We start from the raw sequence: 22,342 nt of genomic DNA on the forward strand, positions 1-22,342 counted from the left end.
AGGAACCTCGGTGCCGTCTTCCTACCTCCTGGCCCATCTCCATGGCACAAAGCTTGGCGGACTGGTCCTTGGCGTCCACCATCACATTGAACATGGTGCATATTGCTGGAGAGATGCGGAAGTCCGTGCCTCGGCTGCTCTTTGCCAGCTTAGACTCAAATGCCATCCGAGTGCTGCAATACACGTCAAGGCACAGGTCTATGTAACGTGCGGTGCTGAAAGCAGATGCTCATGTCCAGCCACATGACCGAGAGACACACACCAGCACGACACGACAGCGCGTACCCGTAAAACACGCAAACACTGAAACACACATAACACCGATGCCGATGCCTACACGACACACACAGAAACGTACACACACCTATACACACACAACACGCACGCACACACACACACAGACCGTTTGACGCAGTTCTCGATCATATCGCTGGACATGAGCTTCATGCGGTTTTCAAGGTGTTTGGCGAACTCCTCCTCGGGCCAGTGCAGGTCCCTGATGAAGGTCTGCAGGGCTTCCAGCTTCCAGAACAGGTCCTCTGACGTCCCGGAGCCGTTGCTGCACACCCAAACACACACACGCACAGGTCAGATGGCAAAGGTCACAGTCCATAGAAGGGTCAGGATGTGTAGAGAACGCTGCTCCTCCACACCCTGACCCCAAGGTCATAGGTCCTTTATTCTAACTACACACCGACCGAATGCTCCAGAATGATTACATTCTTGTTAATGTATAACTCATGAAAAACTGATACTTTTTTAGACAGACAGCTTATGGGAAAAATAAGAGGACAGGGCTGACTATAGAATATTGCATGGTTGACATAAACCCTAGTCGCGGAGTAGGACCATGCAGGATAGTCACTGCATATATCGCTCACGCACACACACACACACACACATTTGTGTGTCTGTACAGTATGGAGGAGGTGGAGTGATGAGGGAGGGCTTGAAGCTTTATTATTTTGTTTTCAAAGGAGTATATTTTTCTCTCTATTAAAGAGCTGATTTCGATATAGAAACATAAATCACAGAATGTACAACCTGAAACGCAGCCCCCTCTCTCACTCTCTCACTCCCAATCTCCTCTGGCTGGTGGTAGTGGGCTGGTATGGTAGTAATAGCTATTAAACACACCATGCAGTCCTGTTTGAAGGGGCTACCCTCCTTGGTACAGCATAGTGGGATAAGGAGATGCAGGACGAGGAGGAGATGGGCCAGATCTCTACTGCACTGGAGGTTGCAGTCCACCCCTCTAGACTACAACCAGGTGTACTCACTATTCACCCCTCTAGATTACTACCAGGTGTACTCACTATCCACCCCTCTAGATTACAACCAGGTGTACTCACTATTCACCCATCTAGATTACAACCAGGTGTACTCACTATTCACCCATCTAGACTACAACCAGGTGTACTCACTATCCACCCCTCTAGATTACTACCAGGTGTACTCACTATCCACCCATCTAGACTACAACCAGGTGAACTCACTATCCACCCATCTAGACTACAACCAGGTGAACTCACTATCCACCCTTCTAGATTACAACCAGGTGAACTCACTATCCACCCATCTAGATTACAACCAGGTGAACTCACTATCCACCCATCTAGACTACAACCAGGTGTACTCACTATCCACCCATCTAGACTACAACCAGGTGAACTCACTATCCACCCATCTAGATTACAACCAGGTGAACTCACTATCCACCCATCTAGATTACAACCAGGTGAACTCACTATCCACCCATCTAGACTACAACCAGGTGTACACCCTATCTCCATCTCAACTATACAACCATACACTCTCTACTACAGAATTGATCTGAACGTCCACTATAGAGATTGTGTTTCTACGATCCCGCCCTCTGACCACCAGCCCTGGGCAGAGAAGTACATACATACTTGATAGGATATCCAGATGACCATAATGATGTCCACTCTTGCAACAGCGTTTGGTAAGACATGGCATTGTAATGATCTGTATCTTTGTACCTCCCAGTTGAACCCCATGCAGACTGAGGGGAAATGGGAAGGCCTCCGGCAGCCACTCATTTCCTGAACAAACACACTCTACAGTCTGGACAGTCCTAAACTACTGTACACAACCCCCTAGCAGTGCGCTTGGCATGAACATGACAGATTTGTCCAAAGAGCGGCTGGCTGTACTGGTTAGCCGACATTTTATTTGATTTAATGTCCCGGTAGGATAATCATATCTCGAACTAGCCTACGTTGTTAATTGCATAACGTTCAAACAGGTTGTTTGGAAGATGCATTTTCAAAGGTATGTCAACATTTCAATGTGATGGTCTTCAGTTATGAAGAAGACCTAAGAGGACATGTTCATACCAAGGCAATACGTTGCTGATGCACATCAATCTAAGATGATCTAAGGTGAACTAGTTGAATACACACTCAGGGTCATAGATAGCAGCCATCCATGATGGGGTGGAAAAACTAGGCATTGTTGGAAGGTTAACTGATAGTCCTGCTACTGGCGGCAGATTTGGTACTTTGGGAATTTGGAGGTTGACATTTGGTATTTGGAGATTCACATTGGGCAGATTACTTGTTAAACTCCTGCAGAAGAGACAGACAAAAAGAAGAAAATAAATCCATAACAGTGGTAATGTAGACACTGCTGCAGATACAAGCCATGTGACGGTATAGTAAAAGCAATCAAATCCAGAACACAGGAGAAAAAGGCAAACAAAGAAACCAATCATTTTCAGACATGATACATAACATGTAAATAGCAGACATGAACAAGACAAACAGTTAGAGAAGCCTTTAGAAAAAGAGGACCTATTACGTTGATAACAAGCGGTGGATTTCAGAGACAGACAAAGGCTGCAATAAGACAAAACTGAAACGTTTTAAAGCATGTAAAAACAAACATATAAATATACGTTCTATAGTCTAGAACAGGCCTGTTCAATCCTGTTCCTGGAGATCTACCAGCCAGTAGGTGTTCTACTCTAACCCCAGTTGTGACTAACCTGTCTTTGGTTTTCATCCAGCCCGTTATTAGAATCAGGTGTACAAAATTAGGGTTGGAGTGAAACCCCACAGGATGGTGGTTCTCCAGGAGAAGGACTGAGCAGCCCTGGTCTAGAATAATGGATTTTTCTTTAAGTGCTATCTTAATAAAGAAAGTAAATCAAAATATACATATACACGATAAATCAACAAACATTACAACAAAGCATATCTAGCAAAACAAGATATGCTGGAGAGCTTCTGTTCCTAGCAACAATTCAAAGCACATACCATGAGGGTTGGCCCGGAAAACAAAAGGATGGAAATTGAAGACTGACTTACTAAACTAAACTACAACTAAACTACTGTACATGTGAACTACTCTTCAGCCCCAGGGGCTGTTGGAATGAGGATCCCAAATGTGGCACCGTATTGCTCTCTTTAAAAAGAAATATCCACTACAGCTTTGAGTTTCTGAAGACAAAACAAATGGGATAAAATCATATGCAGGTTTGGTTTTGAAATTGAAGTTGGAATAACTCATTTTTGAGACCTTTGTCTCCTCATAAATGTTTTATGAATGCTTTCTAGGATATTTTGAATATTGTTTCATAAAAAAAGAAAAACGTCTTTCCACAAATTGCATTGACTATGTAGTACATAGTCAATGCAATTTGCGGAAAGATGTTTTCACATTGTAGTGTATGGCAGCAGTCATATTTCAAGTTTAGCAATGTAGTAGGAGTGTCTCTGTCCTGGCCTTTCCAAGCAAAGAGCAGACAGTTAGTGAGAGGAAGGACAGTCCCTTACTTTACAGGCACCCATGATTCTCCCTCAAAACCCCTGGTTATGGACTGGGCGATGGAGGACTCCATCAGGTCTACATATCTGACCACCAGGGGAGCATAGAGGTCCTGCAGGTGTTTGTGGAACTTTCCATTGCACAGGTGATCTACAAGCAGAGTAGGAGAAAGAGAATAAATATTATAGGTATAAGTATGTTTTTACTGTTATACAGTTATAAATATAGTTTTTTGTTTGTAATACAATGCTCATTGGGACAATAAGCATTGTTTTATTTATTGTGTGTTTAATGTTTATTCTCTGCTTTTATTCAAGGCAATTTGTGGTTTCACCATTTAAAATTGACTTGGTGACAGATTCCTGTAATATCCAAAACATGTGCTTATGTTTAATATCTGGTGACAGTCCTTTGAATGCAATAACTGCTTAAAGTTATTACTGCATTTTCAGCAAATTCAGCGCATGATCAATTGGATTGAAATCCGGGGAGTGACTTGACCAACAAGGTCCACTTTTTGGCCCTGGAAAAACTCTCTAGTAGCAGATAGCATATTTGTGGTCACGGTCTTGCTGTGTGATGAAAGAGCATTCAGTGAGGAATTTGCTTGTACTTTAACAGACAACATGTTTATTTGTCAGCACTTACAGCATCAATGAAGGCAACAGAGTTTGTTCCAGTAGCAGCAATGCATGCCCATGCCATAAAACCCCCTGCACCATATTTCACAGATGAGGTGTTCTTAGTTTTTAATGCATTCTGTCACGAGAGTTCAAACTGCGCCGAATAACATTTGTCTAAATGTTTTGTCTAAATCGAACAATAGGAGATTGCAAATATGTTGACATTAATAATGGGCAAGGTAGAAAACCAACATTGCCTTCAACGTAATGTCATCTAACTTATTGTATTTCAACAGATGGCAGTGTTGTCATCTAAATAAATAAGAAAAATGCTAACTGTCCTTATAACCACGGATGGGATTGTATAGTAATTATAGCAATAAACATCACAAAGGGCCAGAGATCTAGATAAAAGAGGGACAGAATGTAAACAGCGTACATGGACCATTTAGTTCACTGCTTGTCAGAAATGAACAAATTCTAAAAGAATAGACCTGTAAATAATGTAATAATGTAAGTGTTGATATTCCTATAAAAACAAGTCAAAGTCATGACATTTTACAACTAGTTAGTGTGTTATGTGTATTATTTATTAGCATTCAGGACGTTTGGCTATGTCTAAACATTTTCTAAACTTGCTAATATAGCTGAGCCAGCAGCCAGTCATGGCTACTTCTTGCTTTGATGGCAACTTAGGAATAGTTTAATTACTAGCTATTGGATAAATTCTTAGTTGTGCATCATAACATAGGTGGAGACAAAACAGAAAACTATTGAAAGGTATCCGCGCTCTGCAAGAAACGTTCCCATAAACAAAGGCATGTGCATAATCCCAATGGACTCTGCAGTACGTTCATTGCAGGGGAACAGAATAACATAAACTTCACAGAGGTGCCAGAATGAGTGAGGCCCAGTTCAATATGTCTTTGAAATCGTATTAGTCACAGGGAAAAGCAAATCCGGTCTGGATATAAGAGTTGCCCAACATCCCCTATTTCCTGGAGAAAAGCCTCATCCTTTTCAGCTGTCCAAAGTGGGTGAGAACTTTTCACATGCCAAGATATAAACATGCTCCTCAATGCCAATTAAACGGACAAGCGGAAGCACCAAACGTACAGTCAGTGCGGAGGAAGTCGTTAAGCAGCTGGAAGAGGGGGAAACTGTCCCAGCTCTCAGGGGACTGGATCTCCAGGGCAGCGTCCATGTCCACGGCATACATGGCGAGGAAGGTCTCAGCGTGTTCCGTCATCAGGTCAGACCACCAGGCGAAGGCCTAGACACACACCACGGACAGGACAGGGACCCAAGTGAGGAGCTGAACAGTGACTACAAGCCCCAGTCTGGGTGTTAGCATACGGGTACAGCAGGCTGGACAAGGAGGGAGAGGACTTTGGAGAGATCACACACGTACTGGAGCTAATTATGGCTCTAAAAAGCACGACACCAGCATTGCACTGTGGACTGATTTCATGTGGTAGACACCAGTTTACTTGGATTGATGGCCGTTATATATCATAGTTAACTGTAGTACTAGATGTTTGTAACCATGAAAACTCATGTGTTTTCCAAGAACGAGTAAAACCAATCCACAGATGTTACTGGTGAAAACTGAAGCAGCTTTAATCCTTTGCTAGCATCCGATAATAAATTATACACAAATCCAAATACAGCATTACAGTAATAATATCATCAAAAAGAGCAATTATGTTCTACACAATGATTTCTTGATCGGTCATATCTAGATTCACAGCCGGGAGGTGGTGCCTTTTCTCATGCAGACTGACGTGGAAAAATCCCTACATGCTTTGCTTTCCGAGACCAGGAATAAGCTCGGGGTTTCCACCATTCACATCGTTGCCATACTAAAAGTACACCCCTCAGTAGATGTGAATGTGACAGATGTCATGTTCATGCATTGCACTCGGCCATATTAAAAGTAGGCACACCGACCGAAGACTGCCGCACATAGCTTCTCTATTAACTACATGGTAGTGCTGAGCAAATAGCCAACCCTTGGGTTACTAGCATATTATTAAATAAGCCATGTTGGTTCAGTTATTCCAACTCCATTGACTGATTTTTAGTAATCAATTCTTAACCTAGTTTAATGATAATTACCCACACAGACAATAATCTATTGACTGAGAGAGGATGATGGACACAAAACGAGGAGAGTAACATTGTAAGTTAGCTCTTTTGATAGATGTAGCGATTAGTCTATGCAAATATTGTTTTAAATGTTTGAATGTGAAGAAAAACGAACATTATTTGTTAATAATATATCTGAAACCGTACCGACCAACCTCAAAAAACATGAATTGCTCAGCACTACGTCTCCAGAGGGTCAAAACATTAGATTTGATAAGGGTTTGACGAATGTTTTTGAAGATGACTAGTTAGGATGAACAAGGTTACTTAGTAGGGGTCAGGAGGTATTTCTCCATGTGAGCATGTATTCATCAATTTTATTTCTTTTTTTCTGCTGTGCTCGCAGTCTTGGTTCTGCTTGTTTGCTTATCATTGGGAGAACTTGACATTTGACAAATTCCAAGAGAGGAAACTGATTAAACCGTGAAAAGCTTAATCCTTCCCATTGTCTTGCATGCTTTCATTTCATGTTAATACCCCTGAAAAACAATTGACAAAAGGGAGGACCATAGATAGCCCAGCAATGCTGTCCAGTCCTCACTTACCTGTCTGTCCACTTACCTGCCCACCCACTCCCCTACTATAAATAATTAGTGCAATATTTCAGGCAGCAGGTTGTGCTCCATGATTGTCATCATCATCATCATCATACACATAGCAGGGAAGGATGTGTGGACTCAGGGAGGGGAGGTTAAAGATCCAGGAAGGAGGGACAGGTGGACAGGTAAAACGGGGGTTCCAAACTATGTTAGGTGAAGGGTAATCAAGCAGGGCCGAGGCCTCTACATCACACCCAGGCTCAGGCTCAGTGCTCAGGGTCAGCCCCAGAGGTTAGGTGCTCTGCAGCAGGCGCCATCATTCACAGCAGGCCCAATGCAACAGGCCCATAGGAGCAGTCCTACTGGAGGACTAGTAACACTTTGGAGAAAATGGGGAGGGTATCTTCTGGACATGCACAAACCATTATAGGGGGAGAGGGGGGAGGGGACTCTTAATCAACTTCACCACATACCTCTTTGCCCTGCAGGGAGCGAACATTCCCGAGCATTCGGACAGTGAAAACACAGGGAGATGTACAGGACAATAACAGTATTGTATCTACAGTATCAGGTGTTTCAACAAAGGGTTTCTGAATGGGTGAAGACTTCTTAGACAGTGGAAGGGAGGGACAGCAGAAAGATGGAGGAGGAGAAGCAGGGAGGATAGGGGGAATGTTCAGAGTGTGAACTGTGATTTGAAACCCAACTTAAAGCTGGATGGAGGAAGGAGAGACACATTTATGGTGGAGTTTGGGATTCAGTTAAGCCTTAAAATAACCAAACAGAGCGTCATCTCACCTTAACATGCTGCTAGAGAGAAAGATACTAGTCGTTATGGCCCGATGGACATGCTCCATGATCACAGGGATGTTAATCTACAGTCTAGCAGTGCTTAACAGAGTCAACATGTCTGCTGACATTTCCTGCACCAACACACAACACCCGCCCCTCTCTCTCTAGTGTGTTTACCTCAGCCTGAAAGCCCTAAGTACAGCCCTAGGCTCTGTGCAGGCCAACATGCGATATATAGGGAGAGGAGGTTTGTGATGGGACTGAAAAGAGAGATAAATAATTATACTGTACCGATTGATCTCCAGAACTTGTGACTGCAGCCTGTCAAGCATATGTCAGAGAGATAGAATAAATCTGCTTATCTGCATTAACTGTATGGATCATAAAGGATCTCCTCTAGATCTTGTTACCATGCTTGTCATGCTTTAACATTTGTTTCTTATACTTCTAGGCACTTACAGAACAAAAGGAAAAGCTGTTTAGTGTGAACTACTTCATGTTTTCCGATTTCACAGCTAATGTAGTGAATGAGCATGCTTCACAGTCCAGTGTGACTAGGAGAAGCTAGCCTACATTACAACAACCTATACTGTTCTGTCCTCTACTGGACACATTCAGTTTCAGTCCAGAAGGCATTGCCATCTTTCAAGGCAACTAATATGACATATGCACCACCGAGGTAAAGAATTAAGACCAAGTGGAGAAGTGAACTGCACACGTCAGCACTCCTTAACTTAAAAATGCCACTTCTGGTTGTGGACACAGCTTATCTCCAAATCAGGGTATCCACTGTAGCTGTGTGTTATGGTACATGTGTTCTTAAAAATGCCTTTTTTATGTTACCCATGCACAGAGACACCGTTGCATTTCTACATAAACACAGGTGTCAGGAAAGAATAGACTAGCCCGTGGAGGAGGTGTTGGAGGGGGTAAAAGAGTGAGATAAATAGAAGGATGAGAGGAAGAGGACAGGAGGAGGAGAGGAAGGTGTTACCCACTCACCTCTGCATGGTGTTCCTGGTTCTGCTGGAGGACCTCTATGACTAGCTCAGCCAGGCGAATAGTGTCCTCCAGTTTTTTGGCAGGCGTGACTAACCGGCCTACGTTCTCTGGAGTAGAAGGATGAGGGGGGGTGAGGAGGGGGTCAGTTAGGCAGAGAGGGGTAGCTAACAGTATCTGTTAGAATGGTGTTTGCCATCTACATTGTGTAACTCCAGAATTCGTTGAACTGAAAGACATAGGTGCTCTGTTTTGGGTTTGCCTTCTCACACACAGACCAGACAGGATTTTGGCAATGAGGATGAGCTGTGATATGGTTTCTAGAACATGCATGGGAACTCATGCCGGTGCATTTTGTATGAGGAGACAACACAGTGAGACAGGATGGACCGACTAAATCCATCCCATGAAAAACACAAAAGCATTACTATTCTCTTTATGCAAAATGTCCTTCCGCTTTTAATGCTTTTGCTGCCCGGGCTTTTCAGCTTTTTCATATAAATACTATTGGCTAACATAAAATGAGTTTGGACAATCAAATGTGGTGAAATTAGGTATTCAGAACATTAACAATAATGAGGAAAAATGAGCAAAACATCGGGACATTTAATAAGACAGCTCAAATGAATTTGACAGAATAAGGACACATAACATTTATGACTTTGGGACTGTTCCATGTTAATACTAGATACTTGTAATTTCATCATATCACATTTGACATATCTGTCTAAATGACACAAAGATAATTCAGTATATCCTATTTAATTTAATGTAATTTTAGGCACACATAATGCATTCTAGGGTATGCAGTATCTGTTCCACGAACGGTTATAGCCATGCATGCTAATAGGACCCTGAACACAAATTGTATTTCACAAGGCTGAGAAGAGACCATGCGTTGCCAGAAGAATGTCACGGGACTCCTGGCAGACCCTTTACATTGGTCTACAGCTCTTAAACTCTAGTATTATGAGTAGAATGATAATGTAGTGATTATCATAGTCAAATGTACCATACTTTATCCATATCCAATGTGTTTAACTGATTTATGAAATATCCCAAATATTTCATCAGAGAATGGAGCCATTATCTGTGTAGAATGTTCCAGATTCGATGTGGTACACCACTAGTATGCACAACGTGTTCCTCGGTGTGTCTTTGGATACTGATACATTGAGGCAAACTCATATTGCATTATTTCTCTCAACACATTGGAGATGCTACCTTCTACATGCATATTTGTGAGAGACTGCTTTCCTTTCAGTTTCAAATAACTTATTTGTACTTCATGTACTATATAATATCAGATCAATGACTGTGAAATAATTTCATGATTTGAAAATTATCAGTGTCAATATTTAGTCAATTCATGAACTGAGTTCAAACGAATTTCCCAAATAACTAGAATTGGTAGGACCTCCCTGGCAGCTTGGTATAAAGTGATACAATCTCTGCACAAATATTGCCGCACTAAATGTTGGCATGCCAGGACATGAGTGGGATTTTTAGAGGGTTGGGTTTAAAATGTGTATGTTGTTACATGATGTATGTATATATTTCAGAATGCTTTCTTCGTGTCTGTGCCTGCATGTGTGCCTGCAGATGTCTAGTCGCCCAATGTGTGTGTCTGCGTGTGTGTCTGTGTGTGTGTGTGTCTGTGTGAATGTGTATGTGTGTGTGTGTGTGTCTGTGTGTGTGTGTCTGTGTGTGTGTCTGTGTGTGTGTCTGTGTGTGTGTCTGTGTGAATGTGTGTGTGTGTGTGTGTGTGTCTGTGTGTGTGTGTCTGCGTGTGTGTCTGTGTGTGTGTGTGTCTGTGTGAATGTGTATGTGTGTGTGTGTGTGTGTGTGTGTGAATGTGTGTGTGTGTGTGTGAATGTGTGTGTGTGTGCGCATGTGTGAAAGTATGCGTGTGCGAATGTGTGTGTGAATGTGTGTGTGTGTGTGTGAATGTGTGTCTGTGTGTGTATCTGTGTCTGTGTGTGTCTGTGTGTCTGTGTGTGTCTGTGTGTGAATGTGTGTGTCTGTGTGTGTGTGAAGGTGTATCTGAGTTTGTGTGTGTGTGTGTGTGTGTGTGAAGGTGTGTCTGTGTGTGTGTCTGTGTGTATGTGTGTGTATGTGTGTGTAAGGTAGCTGTGTACTGAGCTAAGCTAAAAGTCCAACAGGGCTTCACCTGGATCATTTGGATCCGGCTTTTTATCTTTCTCAACTTGAAGGAGAAGGAGAGAAAAAAAAGAGAAAAGAGGAGATATTTAGGATTATAACACACTATGGTAATTATTTAAATAAATATTTAACTCTTTACTCTTCTCCATCTGACCCTTGACCTTTAGAGAGAACTCTGGAAAGTTCCCAGAACTCTGCAGGAGTGGATTACGTAGCTAGTTGACAGGACTCAGCAGGAGTGGGTTACGTAGCTAGTTGACAGACATATATAACTGACAAAACTCAACAGATTTATAGTTAGGTACAGACACGCTGAAATGCTGAGACATTAGCCTGAGAAAAGTCAAAAGTAAAGAAGCAACAAAGGGATGTAGTAAACAGTCACAGACAGACACAGCTTTATAGACTGTTGTAAACTTAGACATAAGACAAACGACGGCTTCTCCAACCAAAGACAGGACACACTGACCGGCGGTGGAGTCGAGTTGAGTTAAAACACATATTATAGGAACTCTGTATGCGTACACCAGATAATTTCTGTCCTCCTGGCATTGTAGCTCTCTGTCTGCAGCTCCTGATCTGCTCTACTGCCTCCCTCTCTGGGTGTCTCTGTCTCTGGCAGTGACATTGCATCATACCTGTCTGTCCCAGAGCCCAGCGGAGCGGGGCGTGCGCACCACTCACTGACACATGATCAGACGACTGAAGGAGAACACAGAAGCAAAGTAAAAAATGCATTCAAGTCACATGGGCGGGCATGGGCGTGTCTCCAACCAAAATAAAGAAGCTTACAGACCAGACCAACAGATCATTCAGGTTGGTCACAGACATAATGGGACACTGTCAATCCCTGATGGCAGGAACCCTGCAGAGTCTCCCCAGACGGACCTCCACAGGCCAGACGAACTCTCTCTCCCCACTCGCTTTCACAGACATGAGCGACAGATAACAACGTGCAGAGGAGGAAGGAGAACTGGACATTGCCGAGGGGAGTGAGCGAGGGAGGGAGTGATGTGGCGAAAGAGGGAGGAGAAACAGGGAGGAGGATGAGGCAGGTACTCACGGATGGTTAAATCCATCACTTGTGACGCCAAGCAGAAGACAGGGTGTTCAAACATTTCCCTCTTTCTTCCTACAAAAGAGGAGGATTGGGGCATGCAAGAGTCTGGGGTCAAAGGTTAGGGTGAGAAGTTAAATGTCAGAGGAGATGGGAAGGCAGAGAACCGTCCTGGGTCATATTCATTAAGGCACATTGTAGCAAAGTATTTCAGAAACTGGAAAAAAAAAATGCTTTGCTGTTGTACATGACAGGTAGCTATTTGCTGGCTTGACATCTCAGACTGAACTCTTCTGCTGCATTCCAGTTATCTACATCTTTCAGTCTGAGAATTCTTCTATTGCAGTTGTTTATTTGACGCCAAAGTGAGTGTTTATTTTCTAACTGTTGCTTTACCCATATGGTTCTGACCCAACTCACTCATTTCTGACCAATCAGAAGGGACATGTGGTTTTAGTAATCATCTTGGATGTACCCAGATTCAGACTCCTACCGGAGCAGTAACTACCGTGTATGAGTGTACCATAGCTTTTTTGCCAAAGCACAGAAAAACTTGCTCTGGCAAAAAAGCTTGCCAAGCAAGTTTTTTTTTTCCAGTTGGAAGTATATCATTATTTTCTTTCTCTGTGCCTTAGTGAATACAACCATGGTGAGTATTGAGTTGGGGCTGAGGATGACGGAGTTCAATAACAAGTGTTTCACCACTACATTTCCTGAAAGACACAATAATAAATCTATTGCATCCAAATCACCACATGGGCAAGGGAAGTGGTGCTCTTCTTAAATCTTAGCGATAGTAAGGGATGAACACCTTAGTATAACTGACACCCTAGGTTGAGTATGTCTCATTAGGTACATACTACACAAGGGCTAAACCTGTTGGCATGCATGGCAATGCAAAAACCGAAACGGTGCATTGCAAAAGGGGTGGTTCTGAAAAGTTAATGGTGAGATGTAGTGGCTACTCCACGCCTATAAAAACAAACCTTTCCATAATGTCTGCACATGCAGATGACAGATGCTGGGTTGTCTGTGTCCAAACCCAGCATTCTTTTTCATTGGCTTTAAAACCACTTATCACTGAAGAGTGGGGTGATAAATGTGGCTAAACCAATAAGAGGAGAGAGTAAGGAAGAGGAATGAATAGGGAAAAACAGGAAGAAATGGAACAGGAAGAAGAAGAGAGGGAAAGGACAGGTAGGGTAGGGCAAAGCGGAAATAAAGGGGCAGAGGACCATTTCTATGATAGGTCTCAGATTAATGGCCCTGGGGTAAAGATACTGTCACATGGACATTTTGGTTCAGGGAAGGTGGCTTATCTTCAGGGAAGATACACCATAATATTTACCTAGAATAATATATACTCCAAATCTATGCTTCTGAATCACCACATGCCAGAGGCCAGGATTCAGCAAGCCTCAAGGTACAGGCCAACACGTCAACAGGTCTTTAATCCAAATTTCTTTGGATTTGAATGCATTTTTACTCACGACAGCTCAACAAAAAGCCAACTTCACCTACAGTACAGTACCCCACAGCTAAAGCAACCAGCCTGAAACAAAGGGGAGTGTTAATTGGCTGAGTGGCAAACAAATGACAAGCAATTTGGCAAACAAATACTGAATAAGTTACTCATCTTGAATTTAACATGGGGCAACTGGACTATTTGTAAACAATTCGTTTTCTCCAGGTTAAACCCCACTGTAGGTTGTTAAAATACAAATCACGTTGCGATTGAAAAAAGAGCAAAATGGTTGACATGCCTGTTTCACATAAGCAATACCAGAATGACAAAAAAGTCACAAAAGTACTAAAACAGGTACAGGTTTCAATTACAGGTTTCAATGTAACAATCACCCAGTATTTACTATCAGAGTTAATACCTACTATTGCATATTAATCGTGATGGCTAGTTACCTTCAATTTTAGCGTATTCTGTGATTTTAGCATAGTTGAGCTGAGCTGCCTGCTCCAGACATTTACGGATGACTCCCTTAACTTCCTCTTGCGGGACAGGAGTCACAATGTCCTTCATCAGCACCTGAGGAGAAAAAATAGGTTAGCATAAGACTTTCTTAGGAAGTCCATTATAACTCAAGTTTTGATTTTCTATTTTATTTTTCCGGCATATATGAGCTTATATGAGCGATGAACTCTGAATCATTCATGAGCTGTAAAGTTTCTGCAAAATGAGAAAAATCCTAGTCATGAATTTACAAACCCTTTCCAGTAAAGACAAAGTGGCCTTCAGGGCTCCCTCTGGACGGCCGAATGGGAAGCAATATCTATCAGAAGACAAGCAAGTAGAATCACAGTGAAATAAAACTCTCTTAGGACAAGAATAACACTGGTGAACAGAACAGTAGAATAGTATATGATGAGGCTGGATTGATGGATACCCAGCAGGCAGAAGCAGTCACCTGAAGTTAGTGATCTGGTGTTCCAGAATCACACGCAACCGCTCTTTGATTTCTTCAAAGCGATCCTTCTCATCCACCTTCACAGTTCCCAGTCCGTCAGGCCTGTGGTTGACGTCATAGAGCAAAACCGCAAACACAACATTAGGCTAGAGAATCACAGAGTTCTTCTATTGTAAAAAATAAACCAACAATACATTAGCGTGCACCAAAACAATGACATAATTTTGTTCACCACGTTTATACTCTGCCTGTGTGAGTGAGAAAGCATAATTGTTCAGCATCTTGACCAATATTTAATTTATTTTTTCTTTCACAGTGTCTTACCTTATGGGCTCTTGGACAAGCTGCAATTTGGAATCCCTTTTCTTTCTAAACTTCATCATTTTGCTTCCTGGTTTAGAGACCGTAGTCCCTGGTTTTAGGGTCTGTGGGCTGCTAGGGGCCCAGGGGCCCTCACAACACATCAGTGGCCCCCAGTAACTGCTGCCCTCTCTGACTTTATTAGGATGCATGGGAGTATGAGCAACATGGACACAATGAGACTGAATAAGGCAACAAGGAAAAGGAAGGAAAGGAAAAGAAAGAGAATACGCTGGAACCCAATGTACATGTAACGCAAGAATAAAAACAACATGATGAAATGATAACAAAATGTACATCATCAAAATCATAAAAAAATCATAGGCAAAATATAAATTACAAACTCATGTGAAACAACATGGACCCATAAAGCAACGGGACAAGATGCATATGACAAATCTGGCCGTTCTCTCGTCTCACTATGAACAGCTGTTCTGTCTCACTTGCTCTTCTATTTTCATTTCAAGATTTTCATGTGTATCTGAAATTAGAGGTGTAGCCATCTCTCTTTGAATAGACTATGGTGGTGAGTTTGAATGAGGTGATGAGGTAGCCGTGTCTCAGACTTGTAAGACAAACTCTAGGCCTCGAACCGTGCATGCCTTGAGCTAATGTTAACAGGGAATGTCACACATTTGACAATTCCTCACACTGAAAGTAAACAGTAACACTAGACTGAGTTCTCTTTAAACAACCATTACAAACTTTTACTAACTTTGGCCACAAAAAAAAAATCCATTAAATATCAAGTAGTGGGACCTTTGTTTCTTTTAGTTACTAAATCATGGATTTGATTTAATGTAATTTTGAGATGTGGCTTTTTAAACATACTCAGGAATGACTTTGATAGATTGTAAACGAGTGAAATTCTCTTTGATTGTCCCAGAAGAGGTGGGTGTTCAAATGGCTGTAGATGTTACCTGTTTCCGTGCACATGGGAGGCACAGAAAGCAAAGCTGTAGTGAAGCAGAGTGGGGTCGATCATGGCTCCTCTGTCCGCCCTTTCCAGCAGGTCACCTAGGTAACAGAGGTGTCTGTGACACCCTCGCACGCCATTCCTGGCACAGTACTCATCCAGGACAAACACCTGGCCTGGACTGAACCATCCCTACACATCACAAGACATGGAAGGGGCAATCAGTTCAGATTATCAAAGCAGTTGGCTTGGACTGAACCATCTGTACACATCACAAGACATGGTGGGGGGGGGTTATCAGTTAAGATTATAAGAGCAGTTGGCCTGGACTGAATCATACCTACACATTAAACCTGATGGGGAGGGGAATACAAATTTTAGATCAGAGTGTTACTTTTTTGATTTAAATCAAAATCAACTGTGTCGAAACTAAACCATGACTTTGGAGCTCGGAGCCAACCTGTGAGTGATTCATCACATCAACACTACTTAATTATTAGCATGTACTGCCACAGGACCATACAGCACCGAAACAGCACCTTCAAGTACCCAGAATATTTCTATTCAACTGTATGTATGGAGACTACCACTCACCAGGCAGCAGAAAGTGTCATTGAGCCTGTGGTCCAATGTGAGCCTCTGGACGATCTCAAACAGGGAGGCGTGGTCAAAGCTACAGGGGTTAGCTGAAATGAATTCATCCATGCCGTGTTTCTGAGCTCTGTCTGCATCTGTGTGTCCAACCAGCCAATCAGCACAGGGAAAGGGACAGGATTCAGAGGAAGTAGGTGTCAGTGAGGTTCAGAGGAATAATATGTCAAATCTCTTCCTCACCACAACACACAAGACTGGGCTTCTCTTACTGGGACAGCTAGAGCAAATTATAAACACTTACAGTTTAACATTGTCAACTTGCATCATATCTGACAGATTCAAAGTAACTGATCTGGATTGTGTAATAAGGTGCTACTGATGTGAATCTGTAGCTAAGCTCAACGGAACCAGCAGTTGGTTGTGTTGTAGAATATATAGGTTTATACAATATATTACATATATATATATATATATTATATGCAGGTTTGTCTGCTTCATTTTGCTCTGTATGTTGTTAATTAAAATTTTTGCGTAAATAAATCCAAAATATTTATTGAGAATATTTGAGGCAATTCTCATTTATAATGTGTATTCAATGGTTTCTGCCATTCACAACTGATTGGTGAATGTCACTTGAATGTCACTTGACCATCATTTGAAAGTCCCTGACAAATGATGGTTTGGGTGCTTAAAAAAACGAAAAATATATAAACTTTAAAGAATGAAGCCTAGTCTGTTAAAAATGTAAAGAGCAGTGTATTCAAATATTTTGATTTAGGTGGGCTAGCAAACACTTCCAAAAACATACTGGGGAGTTGGTCGAGTAACAAGTACTCAGGTTGGGTCAATTACTTGGGTAAAATAATTTAATTAGTGCGGTATGAATGTTCAGTAGATCTAAAGGATGGATAACCACAAGGAAAAACCAGGAAACACTAGCATGTACATATGGCATCGTTCCGATACAGAAATATGTATTGTGTCTGTCATGAAAATGATAGTGGCATACATATAACTAGAAGACCCTAATCTAATAAAAACATTCACGAGAAGCCCACAAGCAGAATATTTATTGTAAGAACCTGATTAAAAATGAGACATGCCAACATAGTATATCAATTTCCCAGCACTATATCTTGTGAAAAGATCTCAAACTATCTTCGATGAGATGATGTGCATGAAGAGCGGAACTTAATAAAGAGATGACGGTTGATCCAGATGTTCATGTTCTCCTTGAGGTGGCTGAGAGACAGCTGTCATGGCCAATCGCGTGACATTGAAAAGAGTGAGGATGATGTGAGGAAGGCAGGGAACGTGAATTAGAGGTGGGCTGGTCTGGGCGAGGCTTGGCTGGGTCAGTAGGGCTTCTATTGCAACACTGTCAACTAAATTGACGTCTGTAATCCCCATGTTCAGAGACAGGGAGAGATTAAGGGGAGATAAAGGGCTAAAGCAGAGGATGTGATAGCTACTGTATATGTTCAATGGTATTTATAAGAGGTGTTCTATAGTTGAAAATGAAGGGAGGTTTGTTTCTTAGCGGTCGAAATGAGTAGACTAGGCCAAAAGACAACGTATCGCTGGTTTCACAAAAGGACTGGGGGAACAAAAACGCTTAAAGATAGACGTTACAAAGGAGAAAGGGGGAACCTAAGGGTAAGAGCAGCAAAGGATGAGTAAAGGATAAGAGAAAGGTGAGAGACAGCAAAGACTGTAAAGGGGTGACATAAAATGAAAGCTGTAGGGGGACATAGAGTTCAAATGTGAGGGGTGAGCAGAGAGAAAGACAGAAGTGGGGAAGGTGAGCTACAGCAGTAGGGGTGGGAGTGTAACCGGGCAGTAGGGAGTGATGAGGGTAAGAAAACGTTTGCAACAGGGGCTGAGTGAAGATGCCCGATGTGTGGTAGAAAGAGCCTTAAGGTGAGTGTGGGGGGGGAGAGGGGGAAAACACTTCAGTTGGTTTTAAATGGAGGAAATGGAGTTTGATTTTGGGAATAATCCTGTAGACTACATGGACTATGGAGGGATATTATCGTAATTTGTGAGTTCTTATCGATGATGATGTCATCATCTAAAGGCAGAATGATTTGTTAAAAAGACCTGACAGATTTTTTTCATACTGAATATATGCAAATACTGTAATTAAGGAATAATGACAAACATAATGCTATCACATGCTGTTGAACATTGTGACTTTTCATTGGACTTTCAAAATGTTATGTCATGCATCAGCAGATCAATTATTTCAACATTTGGATTAAATCTTTTTGGCATTCCTTTTTTCTCTTAGCATTTGCAAGTTGACAATACTTTAATATGTTGCAGTGTACTCATGACCTCTACAGAACACAACTAACAGGCATACCAACTACTGGAGTATCTCTAAGAGGGTAGCAATACAATTTGGTGCAAGTACATGGGTATATAGCAATAAATCAACAGACGCAGAACTAGATCATTCGCTAGGAGATGGCAGGGGTAAAATGACAATCAAAATTCCTATAATTCCTTCAACGGAATAATGGACACATGACACAGGTGTTCCCCTGTTCAGGCAATCAAAGGGCAATCAAAATAAACCAAAATGAGATCTGTTCCCTCCTAGAGGTGTTAAAGGGGTCTGGTTGATGTCTTCATCTGGAGTATTGTATGGTAAGGAGGGGTGGCATTGACTACTCCTTGTCATTAGCATTCAGAATACTCCGCGTACATATTTGCCAACTCTCATAAACAGAGGATAAAAGAAAATAACTAAAAGAAAATGAGCCCTCAGAAGTAAAGCAAGAATCAGGACAGTGAATTAGTTTACCCTTTCTAAAGGGTCCATATTAATATCACCTAAAATATCCAACATGCTCAACTTGTACAATATCTTTTTTGTGATCTGAAAAATAGTTTAAAGTTTTCTGAACAAAACAAGCTTGATTACAAGCTCTAACAAACCTTCCCTAAGGAGGAAAATAATATGACTGTTCACTAATGTTTTCTAAAATTTCAAATGCACTAATTTTATTAATCTAAAATAGATATTACATTTTGATAACTGGTAATGGGTTCACAACTTGATAAAAAGCTGTTTAGTGTATATTTGCTGATGGCATCATGATACATTAAGCCACCTCTCTGCTTTACTCAGAAGGGTCCTTGAACACCAACATGAAGGAGAGAAGGCAATTATGCAAAACAAATCATAAAAATCATAATATAAACTAGAATCATTACTGAGCCAAATTATGCCACTAAGAATCAAATACATGCAACCTAAACTGTCATGAAGGGGAAGCTTATAGCTACCTCAAATCTCAAATTGATGAGAAACCCAAAATAAAAAAAAAAGCTATCTATTTACGTCTAAATACATGAAGCGAAGGGACTTAAGAATAGAAGGACAGGAAAAGAGGTGAGAAAGCACATTGCATTTGTCAGATAATCGTCAGGGATTATCTGAGGTGTGCCGGCTATAGGGAAGCACTTACCCTTAAGTCCAGCTAGAAGACAGCGGGGTAAGAAGGGACAAACCAGAATAACATAAAGACTAGCAACAAGGCTGGAGGACAGCAAACACGAGACCCTGACCTAGGAGTTGCTATACTAAAGAAGGGTAACAAGCAAAGCATGAGGAAGAAAAAAACAACTAAAAAACAACTACAACAACCTGTACCAACAACGAGAGACAGAGAAAGAGTAAGTGAGAAAGAGAGAAGGACAGTGAGTTGTGAGATAGTAAGAGAGAAAGATTTCTGAAGTGAAAGGGAGAGAGAAAGAGGTGGTAGGTGATGGTGTATTGAGCACATGTTTGTAACTGTGTGAGTTGGAGAGAGAAAGTGTGAAGGAGAGAAAAAGAAAGACTGAAATAGCGAGTGAAAGGGAGACTGAGAAGGAGAGAAAGAAAAGTGAGACACAAAAGAGAGCAAGAAAATAAGGGTTTTCATCACCCTGCTGCATTTGATTTAGTCTGGATTCTGATTTATTTCTAGATTGTTATTTACAAAACCACATACGTATCCATGACCATCACAATATCATTTGTTCACCTTTTTTCAGGTTTATTCAAGAGGAGCACTGACCTAAACACTTACCTCAGTCCAACACCAACTTTTTGTAGTTATTTATAGTACTATGATTTATATGTAAATGATGCCGGTGTCTTAAAAATCTATGAAGGCACTGGTCAGCACACAAGACAGTGTTTACAGGACAAATAGATGATGATCCACATGTCTAACTCAATTGGAATACACCTGACATACCCATCTAAAGATATCTTATGAGAGTAGTTGATTTTTATAAGGATGTCAAACCATCTATTTAAAGCAAAATGATGTGGTCTGATAATTAGCAAAAACTCTTTCTCTGGTAAGCATTGGAATAAGTATGGCAGGCAAGCCAACACAAGCAAATCCCAATACCAGAGAGTCTCCTTTCTCATTTGAATTCATAATTTAGAAGTAGTAACCTATCAGCTCCTCCTTAACAAAACACTCTCCTATCATTCCAAGATTTGCTCCAGAACCTTCATAGCATTCTAGAATCAGATAAATGTTTGTGCAGCGGAGCTCTGAGAAGAGAGATAGAGAGATAGATACAGAGATTGAGAGATAGGGGGTGAGAAATGGGACGGTGTGGTGTATGTTATGACCCCTGTGCCATTCAAGACCACCAGGGTGGGGTGAAACATGTACACTTGGTGAGGCACAGTGTTTCACAGAGGAGGGGGTGGTACCACTGTGAGGGAGCATTGAATGGCATCAGAATGGCTTGTCTTATTTAGAGGAGGTACCCAACTGACCACAGGAACGACCACAAACTGGACAAAGAAACCAAACGAGACCACAGAGAGAATTTATGTTTACAGACTCTGATGATATACACTGTTGAAAACTACAGCTTTTTAAGTGTGATTTGTTAAAATAATATATATTTTAGGGGGGAAATATAATTATTGCATAAATATACGGAAGCCTTGAAGCCCAAGGCAGTAACATTTTGTTTGGGCCCAGAGACTAAGTTAATCTTGTTTGAACAACTTAGTATCTTGTTTGTATGACTTAGTATCTTGTTTGAATGACAAAATTTTTTTTTGCTAAGTCTTTCAAACAGGATACTAAGTCGTTCAAACAGGATACTAAGTCGTTCAAACGAGATAATAAGTAGATCAAACGAGATAAGCAATAGTATGTCTAATTAGGCCAAATTCATTATGCAGCAGGATTACAAGGCCATGTAATGGTTGCCACAGCCCATCGTTCTTTCATTCCGTCCTATAATTGTTCATAAATAATTATTTAAAACCCTAAAGCAAAGCTACCTTTGAACTCCAAAGCATTAAGTTAGAACAGTGAGCAATCAGCTGAATGGTGGCATGTTGAGGGAGCATCAAGTGTGCCATGACATTATACTCAAATGATAAAACATTGTATGTAATACACAACAGGATTGTCCCATAAATATTAAATCCAAGCAACATTACAACAAATAACATTTGCAAAAATAAAACTTTTAAAGAGGTAGTCTTGTTTAAGTGCTTTATTTCATCATTTTCTTTTACTAAGTTGTTCAAACAAGATAATAAGTTGTTCAAATTAGATGAACAAAATGTACTGCCTCCGGCTTCAGGGCTTCGGTATAAATACATTGTGCAATTCCAGTATAAAACCTATATTAATGTTTTAGTTGATGAATAGTTTTCACATTGTCACAGTTATTACAATGACATTGTTATAAGAGAGAAAAAATATTTTCTTTATACAACCCACTGACGTTTTGGATATCAGAATCATCCTGAACATAAAAAAAAATAATTAAGTAATTATCCAAACCAAAATATACTATCATGTTTGGTTTTGAATAGCAGGATCTATTATTGTGATGTACTCTTCGATAGTTATCCTGGGTAACTGGAATACAGTAACGTTCTCATCTTATGCTAACAAAGTTTT

At 41.1% G+C, this 22,342-nt stretch overlaps 1 protein-coding gene across 10 annotated transcripts in view; it reads right to left on the bottom strand.

Annotated features, from left to right (window-relative positions):
• The window catches only part of LOC105016910 (calcium-dependent secretion activator 1), a 101,856-nt gene that overhangs the window by 6,258 nt on the left and 73,256 nt on the right, over positions 1 to 22,342 (bottom strand). Inside the window, exons 12-27 of one of the 10 annotated variants that reach the window (XM_020055513.2) lie at positions 19,880 to 19,891; positions 16,404 to 16,540; positions 15,814 to 16,001; positions 14,534 to 14,635; positions 14,335 to 14,398; positions 14,031 to 14,154; positions 12,120 to 12,188; positions 11,064 to 11,099; positions 8,897 to 9,003; positions 8,186 to 8,215; positions 7,576 to 7,584; positions 5,532 to 5,688; positions 3,801 to 3,942; positions 2,427 to 2,591; positions 404 to 559; positions 26 to 173 (exon numbers count right to left, since the gene is read on the bottom strand). In XM_020055513.2, the coding sequence (XP_019911072.1) occupies positions 26 to 173; positions 404 to 559; positions 2,427 to 2,591; positions 3,801 to 3,942; positions 5,532 to 5,688; positions 7,576 to 7,584; positions 8,186 to 8,215; positions 8,897 to 9,003; positions 11,064 to 11,099; positions 12,120 to 12,188; positions 14,031 to 14,154; positions 14,335 to 14,398; positions 14,534 to 14,635; positions 15,814 to 16,001; positions 16,404 to 16,540; positions 19,880 to 19,891 (1,646 nt within the window). The remainder of the gene's footprint in view (positions 1 to 25; positions 174 to 403; positions 560 to 2,426; positions 2,592 to 3,800; positions 3,943 to 5,531; positions 5,689 to 7,575; positions 7,585 to 8,185; positions 8,216 to 8,896; positions 9,004 to 11,063; positions 11,100 to 12,119; positions 12,189 to 14,030; positions 14,155 to 14,334; positions 14,399 to 14,533; positions 14,636 to 15,813; positions 16,002 to 16,403; positions 16,541 to 19,879; positions 19,892 to 22,342) is intronic. The other 9 variants (XM_020055515.2, XM_010881072.4, XM_010881069.4 and 6 more) reach the window with 9 other exon arrangements.

This window comes from Esox lucius, chromosome 17, assembly GCF_011004845.1.
Source record: "Esox lucius isolate fEsoLuc1 chromosome 17, fEsoLuc1.pri, whole genome shotgun sequence".
NCBI classification, from domain to species: domain Eukaryota; kingdom Metazoa; phylum Chordata; class Actinopteri; order Esociformes; family Esocidae; genus Esox; species Esox lucius.